Consider the following 9227-nt stretch of genomic DNA (forward strand, 5'->3'; position numbering starts at 1 on the left):
TAAATCAGAAATCCCACACCAAACTCTGAAGTTTTGCTCTAAAAAAAGGCATTATATGGCCCCCAAGTGTTTTCACTTCTAGAAAACCAACGTCTAGAGGTCAACAGTTGACAGCAAATGATGCGAGTTTTTATAAAAATGTAGAAATTCAAAAATGATGAGACCCAGATGAGATCTACACAGGTTATTATTTAGCCCATAAATTCTCCAAGTTGGTGTACATTTACAAAGCAACAAGGGAGACCGTTATCTGCATGGAAAAGTAGGTTTACCAGCAATATTTTAGGACAGTCATAAAAATGGATCAGGCTACAAGATTTTTAAAAAATACTGTTTTATTTAGACATTTACTTAGGAAAACCTAAACATAAATGAGCAGGTCAAGTGTTACCACTAACATAGCCACAAATACCAGAACAAAAGACAATCATGGGCATCACACCTACACTGTACAAAAGAAATACAAGAAAGTGCAACACCGATTGGGCACTTGTACCCAGTAATAAGGAAAACGCTTGAAGCTGTAACTTATATAGAAATAGCAGCATCCTTCTCCCGTACCAAGGAAGCTCACATTCAGATTAGTAGTATTCCTTTACCAACGCATCACAAAAAAACCACCAGGGGATAGTTACTGATTGTACTGCTAGGACTGCCAGCATATGTTCTCTTTTTCCTAGCACAAGCAATGAAGCATTCATTACAGGACAATGAAAATTAATTCTACTTCCCCACTATGTAGTGGTGGCTAGTCAGAGTTAGGTAAACCCTACTCAATGCTTCATTCCCTGTACAGCAAGGCAGCTGCGGGTCACTTATCTGGACCGACAGTATGCGGATACTAGTCAACTCTGTTAAACCTGATCCTTAGTAAGGGCTCCACTGGAGCCATTTGGTGGTCTCTCCAGTACTGCACAATACAAGACACGTGGCGAAAGCGTCTGTCTACAACACACTAGTATCTCATTTCCGATTCAGCACTATGTACAAGTTTAATCTTATTGAGTACAATACGGGGAAGTGATATTTCCTCTCAAACATTTGTTATTTGTGGGCTGAGAATTATTGAATCTTTATGTCCCACTGCGTAGCGAAGAGATGCCGCACTTGATGACATCATCAGGTTAAGAAACCTCTACAACCTGCCTCAACTCTTCAAACAAGGGAGCAAGCTCCTTCTCTAAGCTGACGATCAATCCTGTAACAATAAAGAAGAGATACAAAATAGTTACACTACACACAGTATCCATTACGCCTCTCTCCAAAGTAGTCAATAATAATGAAAGGGTTTATTAAAACTAAACTGATTTCACTTCAGCGTCTCATGCTGCAAGGAAGCAGCATATGAGAGCTAGTCACAGCGGCGACCAGCAATTGCCACTATAATTAAGTGCCCTCTGGTCTCTTCCTCTTCGAAGCAAATAAGAATCAATCAGAGCAAAACGGGGCAGGAAAGTCCCCAATGCAAGCACAGTCTTCCTCTGGCACCTGCAGCATTGCTTCCACACCATGCAGGCTCTAGGGAGTACTGGGAGAATGTATATGTTGGAAAGTCAGAAGAATGACGCCACAAGAGAGGATTTCTTCTGGAACAAGCAGAGAGCCAGAAGGACATATTGGAGTGTCTAACTCAGAGTCCTGCATAACTGAAGGGCTTAATTTTGAGACAAGGTGTTGCACGGGTCAACAGAGGGCAAAATCTGGCCTGCAGAATCTTTGTTACGTCATCTGTATCATCACTAGCAAAAAGTATTAAGCACTAATGTATGAAGCTGTTCAAGACATAAGACAAGACAGTACTTTCCCTGCAGACCTTAGCATCTAACAGACAAAAGTGAAGACTAGACACTGAAGCCTGGAGGAGGACGGAATAACGTAGAGGCTTTTGTTAGTTTTTGTTTTCATGTTTGGTTTGCTTTTTGTGGGCACTGAGGGAGAAGAAAGATTGTCAACTGTTTGTATTGTGGGGTCATTACCAGTGCATTTTCCAAATAAGTGAGGTTCACATCCTGTTTAAGGTAACGCATTATTAGAACAGGCAGGAAAATGAATTGCTTCGAAGAAAGATGATAGGCATTTTTGAAAATTTTGCCGAACTGCTATTTTCAAAAGTTTCAAATATTAGCCCCCTTTGGGACTTACTTTTTTCCAATCAATCATGACACCCTTTTTTATCAGATTTCATGCTGGTGACAAGCTAATATGCAGTTTTGTAATGAATACTGACCTAAGCTTATGGAACTCATATTTTTCAAATGAATTATTTTAAGTCTTATTGAAAATAGATCACTCTAGTCATAACAGTTTCGGAAATTACTGATAATGAAAACGTACCGGTGTTGGCATTGCTGCTAGCAATGAAACTTACTACCAAAGGTAACCGATTGAACTGGACCACCTTAAAAACATAAAAACAAAAGTTCCTCAGAAACAAAAAACATCAATATACTGCTTGTCAGAAAAACAGTGTGACATTTCCTATACTCATTCCCTAATCCTGCAGTCCTTACTCATGCAACTGGCCCCATCAATTTAAATTATAAATCGGAATAAGGACTGGGTTTTATGTACAGGTTTTAAAGATTCAGCGTTCAAAGGTGCTAGCAGAGAGAGTCACAAAATGGGATTGCTGTCTCACAGGTATGTACGGTATGTTACACATTGTGAAATCTAACCAATTTTAAAAGCTGTAGCATAGTGTGTATGTTATTTCCTCCCTCTTGTTACATGATTAAAAAAAACTATTTGAGGGAAGGAGATATTATTGCCCAGATATTCATGAAGAATTCAGAAATGCTGAACATACAGTAGTAGGGTCAGAAGAATGTCAGGCCAATGCTGTCAGGTCAGGGGCAAACAGCTACTTTTTTACATTTACTTTCCATCAAACAAAGCTGAATGCAGCAAGTCTAAACAGTTAATGCAAAGAAATGACAAAAGCCGAACGCCCTTCTGTAAATTCTGCTCATCAATCCACTGTGAACTGAGCAGGAGTGTGAATCTGTTGAAGGGTGATGGATTTCAGTAGACACATGAAAAACAACACCAAGTTTCTAAACTGTGAATTCTTTTATGTAAATGTCCTTGCCCAGACACTATTACTGAAGCAGGATTTAACGGTTACACAGTTTAAAGTGGACAGAAGCCCCAGCTTGTTCAGCAGTATCACTGATCACATGTATATAAATATGAGCATTTTGTTCTTCAAGAGAAATATTTTTAAATGATCAGCAATAAACACAAATTTAGAATGGTAGATATTAGAGATTTGCAACAGGCACCATCTGCTGGAGAACACAGTGAGCTTCAAGTACTGCCCTGAACCAGTAACTCATTATTGATGCTGGAAAACAAAAGCTAATTTCAATGAATATTGCAAAAATTCGGCATAACCAGCTCTTACATATTTTAGAAAATAAAATACACATTTAAATATAATCAATCCCCAGTGGAAAGCCAGCATAGTTAAAAAAAAAAAAAAAAGTCACAGAGGACTAGCTCTGGCCAATAGACCCTTACCTGGTATGTGTTGTAGTAACAGATGATACTCTTGTTTTTTGAAAGCCCTAGTTTGCTGCCCTGGTCTGTTGCAAGTGCAAAGGTGGACAAGAAACCAGGTCTAAGCGCATGCTCTGGAGCATTATCATTGGCAACTGGAACAAAACATATTTCACATTCCTATATGATATGGGTGAGGCATCCTGCATATGAGGCAACAGTAAACTAGATCAGATCTCATACATATCAAACCGCCCCTCCCTGCTTCCCAGCTTCCCTCAATAATGAATGCCTACTGATGTGCTTTGGAAGATGCATGTAAATGTTTTACTCTGTATATCTTTATCACCACTTCAGCAGCCAGCTTTCCTAATGTTCTGAGGATGGCTTATTTTCTACATGCTTGTTTGTTGCACCATGATCTGTGCGGATGCTGTTTTGTTTTATTGTGTCACCTGCAGTAGCACGCCAGACCCATTTGCGTTTCACCCATATCATGCTTACGCCATCTATCTGTCTTCAGATTCACACATACATGCCACTCCTACTGAGCATCATTAAATGAGATGGGACATAAAAACCGTCTGCAGATGCCTGAATCTTTAGATTCTTCACTTACACCATTGTGCCTGTTGCACTAGATGTCTCATACTACTACTGGAAAGTAAGGGAAGGATAGCACAACCCCAATGCAAACAAATTCAGAATTACGTCGAGGGCGGTTGGATGCATCTATCCGCGGGTAGCATTTGGTCATATCAGTCTTAGGAGAAGACTTCTGTTCAACCAATCCTGGTGTTGACTACCAATCTGAAAGCAGCTTTAAGATATAAACTCCTTACATGATTCCAACTCTTTTCACTGATGACATGGTAAGGTGCCTACAGACTATGGTGTTAAACACACTGCATGTACCTAGACAGAGACTCCCTTTAAGAGATAATTTCTCTTGTTAAAATGTCCCAAATTTGAGCATGTCTGACTTAATGCTTAGATGAACCTCCAATATTTACAGTAAACTAAAAGCCAGACAGGAGGAAGAGCCCTCTCTCCAATAGGAAGCCACTTTTTCTCTTTCAGTTAAAGATATCAATTATTATACAGTAGATGTACAATCAGATGTTATGATTTACCTTTGATAACAGGCACACCATCTCTGTCTGACACTAAAATAGCATGAAGACCTTCAACACTAGAGAAAACAAAATAAAACTGTTGTTTTTACCATGTTTAAATGTTGGCAGCGAGATTCATTTTTATTCAGCAAATACGTACCAACGTGAAAACAGAAGTAGCAAGGAGAGATGTGATAATGCAAGGAGTGCCCACAATTAAACTAGCTTTTGTTATGCGATCATCCAACGGACCAAAGACAGACTTGTACTAGAAACAGAATTGGAATTGGAAATCGTGGAGGTCCTTCAGCTTAAGTAAGGGGACTGCTATTGGAAGTAGTCCTTAGTGCAGGTGTCACTGTATTTGCACACAGTCCCAGAGCATGACTATTCAGTGCTGCTAATGATTGGCCTAGCCTAGCTACTTGCAGTTACCAGAAACTGTAAGTTATCAAGATGAACCAAGTCCTCAAAAAGCCAGTACAAAGTGTTGTTTGAATTCGAGAAGAATTATTCCAGGAACAGAAGCTTTTTTTTTTTTTTTTTTTTAAAACACACTATTCCCTTAAAATGAAATGAAGAGTACTGTACTTCTTTTGGGGTGGACAGATGGAAAGGTTTAAGTTATTTCCACCTGAACTGATTTTTAACTCATTCAGAAATAACAGTGTTGAATAATTTTCAAGATAAGTGTCTCTTTAATATTAAACTGGGTTACCAAAAGATAGGTTTTTGCAGCCAAATAAATATTATTCAGAGTATAGGAACCTACAGTGTAAAACGTAATAGATTCTTTTAAAAAAGTGTTCAGACAGTATGGACAGTCTGTTGGATTACTTTCAGTAGAGCCTACTAAAATCCAGCTAAATATTAATATACATTAATTGCGAAGCAGCACAGAGTGCAAAGTGAACACTTCACTGTAGCATGATAGCGATGTTACCTTGGTAATTTTTTGTACAGAAACCTTTTCAGCTCCTATAAAGAAAAATAAGAGGATGAAATAGGCTTTATTTTTCAAAATAATCATATGTATGAAACTTTCACAATTTTATCCCAGTAGAAACCATTCATGTCATTTAAAAAATTCCTATTCCATTCTACCACAAAACACTTCTTTTAAATTGCACTGTGTGGAGTATTTTGAATTATAACTCTGACCAACTCCCTCCCCGCCCCCCTTCGGTGCCTGTAGACAAAAATAGTCCAAGTTCCAGAATTTGCATACGTATAGTACTTGTATTACTTGTTCCTTTACTTCAGTCACTCATTTCAGTGGCTCTGAAAATGTACATACAGGTATTTGTTAACTAACCAAAATGCATCCAATACATTTAGTGAAGTGGCAGCAAGCATATTGTTGTATTTCTCTGTCCTCCCCAAGTGTTTTAAATATAATGTTTCACGTTAACACATTAAATACATAGCACTTGAACATTTTAACACAATCGCTGCCACAAATGCATATCCCAGACACACGTGAACTTTGTTTTAGTGTCTTCCAAATATCACCACATCACAAGTTACTGAACAAAGCGCAGATTCTCTCTCCTTTTGCATAATCAGGTCATTCTCAATCAAGCCAGGCCTCTTCTCCTTTCCAAGTATTTATAGTCTTCTAAGGCCTTAGTCCTGCAAATACTTTTGCTCGTGCATAACTTTACTGACATCAGTAGTCCCACTGAACTGATTGAGGCTTCATAAGGGTGTGTCCATATGGATCAGTTTACAGGATTGGGGCTGTAAAGTAAGCTTTTTGGCACAGGGTCTATAGTTTCTTCCTGTTTGGTAGCTTTCACAAATAGTGAAACAAAACCTCCCAAAACAAACAAACAAATCCATATAAATACACATAAATACATAAAGAAATACACATTTCCGTTTGAAAATATTTTTCAAAATACTTACGTCAGCCATGTTTAGAAATTTTTGGGAAAAAAATAATCAGATGTACTGTCAAAGTTCCTGAAAAATAAGAGTCAACATTAGTCATGCACCTAAGCTTTTATGACCTCCGTCTGTCTCTCTCTTTTGCTTACTCTCACACAAAATTAAGAAGGAGGGAGAAGCATCCCTATTAATTTCCAGCATCCCACAGCTCCTTCTGGTGCCAATGTGAAGAGGAGGACGCTCACGCTACCCTGCCCAACAGAGTGAATTATTGGCATTAAACTGCTCTTAAAAGAAACTGACTTACCACAAGCTACACACAAGCCCTTCCCCAGAGGCCCTTCCCCCACAAGCAGCCCTGTTGCAACTGTCCCACCCATCTCAGGAGGAAACATGAGTCAAAAGCTGCATAAACTGTGTAGAGGGAGTCTCAGGGCAGATCTACACTTGGTGTTGTGCTTGTGTAGATCTGTCCTGGTGTAGTGCTTCTACTGTCCGCGTAGTTCATCCACCTCCGCGAGAAGTGGTAGCAGCTATGTCAGCAGGAGAAGCTCTTGACACAGCACTATCTACACCCAGGGTTAGGTTGGTATAACTGCATCGCTCATGAATGTGGATTTTTCACACCCTTGAGCAACGTAGTTATACGATGTAAGTTTGTAGTGTAGACCTGGCCTCACTGATGGGGCGCTAAAGAGAGGAATGAGTGTAAGGTGAAGGTAGGTACACATGTTATTCCTGGATACTCTCCACAATAAAACTGCCTGACAGCCACTCTGCCAGCAAGTTTGTATGTTTCAATGGGCTAACACGAGGCAGAAGTTAGTCTAGATATTTTCTGAGCTACCTCTTTCAAGCCTCTGCTATAATCATTGAACCACATGAGTCAGTCAGCTTTAACTCAATCCAGATAAGAGAGATTTAATACCAGCACAGCAGAGGAAGTAACTGAAAGCACTGTCTGTGCCTTGGATTGAGTTCTCCCAGAGTTCTTGCCATCCGAAATCTGTGTTTGTTTCTGGATGTCCAGGCAGCAGGAGTGTTAGTGTTGCAAACCCTGCCCACTGACTCTTCAATTGCCTAGGTACCCTGTTCCTTTGGTCATGAAGGCAGTCAGACATCTGTGTCTTTGTCACCTTTCCCCTGGAAACACCCTCTGCATGGACTAACTTCCAAAGGCAGTTTCAATTAGTGTAGACTGCTGTCAGCATTAGACGCAAGACAGGGATGGTAACTGGCTCAGTCTACTCTGCACTGGTGAGGCCTCCGCTGGAGCACTGGGTCCAGTTTTGGGTACCACATTTTAGGAAATATGTGAACAAAATGGAGAGAGTCCAAAGAAGAGCAACGAAAACGACAGAAGGGTTAAAAAACCTGATCTATGAGAAAAGGTTAAAAACACTGGGGACCTTTAGTCTGAAGAGACTGAGTGGGGGAAGCTAACAGTCATCAGATATGGAAAAGGCTGTTAGAAGGCGAGGGATCACTTGTTCTCTGTGTCTAATTAAGAGTAGGATAAGAAGTAATGGGCCTAATCTGCAGCAAGTGAGATTTAGGTGAAATACTAGGAAAAACGTCCTAGCGATAAAGATAGCTGAGAACTGGACCAGCTTTCCAAGGGAGGCTGTGGAATCCCCCAGGGCAGGTTTTCAGAACAGGTTGGACAAACACCTGTCCCGGCTGGTCTAGGTTCCCTTGCTGCTGCAGGGGTGGAGGGTGTCGCTCAAATCCCGCCCTTCCCTGACTCCAGGAGGGAAGCCAGCCAGCAGAGGAGCAGATTGCACCTGCTCCTAAGGCAGGTCAGCCGAGAACCCCGGCCCCTCCTCGGGTTGTGCCCTTGGCACCTAACAGGCCACAGGGCTCCCGCAGCTGTGCACGGGGCGGCCGAGGACAGGCGCGGCTGCTCCCTGGCCCAAGGCGGGTGGGAGCTGGAACTCGGGGCGCGGCCGCACCCCTGACTTGAAGCGGTTTCCATCATGCCCAGGGGTCACAGTCTGGTTCTGTGGCTCTCAGCCCCCCCCAAACTGTCCCAGCAGCCCTGCCAAGGCGCTGGGGCTCGCGGAGCTCCGAGTCCCCCAGCCCCGGGGCGGAGGATGCGGGGGCGGAGAGGAGGCCGGTCGCAGGACCCCTCCCGCTCCACGCCGCGCAGCACGGGGTGGGGGGTTCTTAATATAGTAGGCCCTATAATAACAATTACCACAACACACAACCTCTGCTTGGGGGGGGGGGGGTCCCTTACCCCAGGGTCCAACAGGCCGCCCGCTTCTGCCGGAATCCCTCACAGAAACACCCCAGCTGACAGCAGCCGCTTCCCCTTTCACCCTCGATCACATGACTCCCCACCCAAGAAACGATCCCTGCCGCCCCCCCGCGCGCCGTCCTCACTTCCGGTGTAGCGTCAGATCTGTCTCGCTGCCAGCTCATGAGCATGCCCACCCGTCTGCGCCTGCTCAGTGAGCGCAGCGAAAGGGCTGCGCTAGTGGACGCGGGAGGGGACAAGCGAAGGGGCGAAGCCACGGCGGCGTCTCTGCCTCCTTCCGCCCCAAAGCAAATGTGAGGTCATGTGACGGCACTGGGCGTCGGGAGCCCGCGGGGACCAGAGGGGCTCGCGGTCGCGCCCAGGGCCGCGCGCCCGTTGCGGAGCTGGTGCTCTCGGGGCGCCTGCCCGCGGGCACAGAGGCGGGGTGCTGGGCGGCGAGCCCCAGCACTGATTTTCAGGGGGCT

General features: G+C 43.1%; 1 protein-coding gene across 4 annotated transcripts; it reads right to left on the reverse strand.

The window, feature by feature from the left end:
• Positions 1-317: 317 nt before the first annotated feature.
• LAMTOR3 (late endosomal/lysosomal adaptor, MAPK and MTOR activator 3) lies at positions 318-9007 on the reverse strand. 4 transcript variants are annotated; one of them, XM_043545232.1, is made up of 7 exons: positions 8889-9007; positions 6522-6578; positions 5557-5591; positions 4632-4690; positions 3520-3653; positions 2335-2398; positions 318-1198 (listed from the first exon to the last, which is right to left on the reverse strand). In XM_043545232.1, exons 2-7 carry the CDS (start codon positions 6528-6530, stop codon positions 1125-1127), a joined length of 375 nt encoding a protein of 124 aa, XP_043401167.1. In that variant the 5' UTR covers positions 6531-6578; positions 8889-9007; the 3' UTR covers positions 318-1124. The 4 variants fall into 4 exon arrangements, with proteins under 4 accessions (XP_043401167.1, XP_007063082.1, XP_037752889.1 ...); XM_007063020.4 differs by having other exon boundaries at positions 8743-8900; XM_037896961.2 differs by lacking the exon at positions 8889-9007 and adding an exon at positions 8714-8866.
• Between the last annotated feature and the right edge of the window lie 220 nt (positions 9008-9227).

Source organism: Chelonia mydas, chromosome 4, assembly GCF_015237465.2.
Source record: "Chelonia mydas isolate rCheMyd1 chromosome 4, rCheMyd1.pri.v2, whole genome shotgun sequence".
NCBI classification, from domain to species: domain Eukaryota; kingdom Metazoa; phylum Chordata; order Testudines; family Cheloniidae; genus Chelonia; species Chelonia mydas.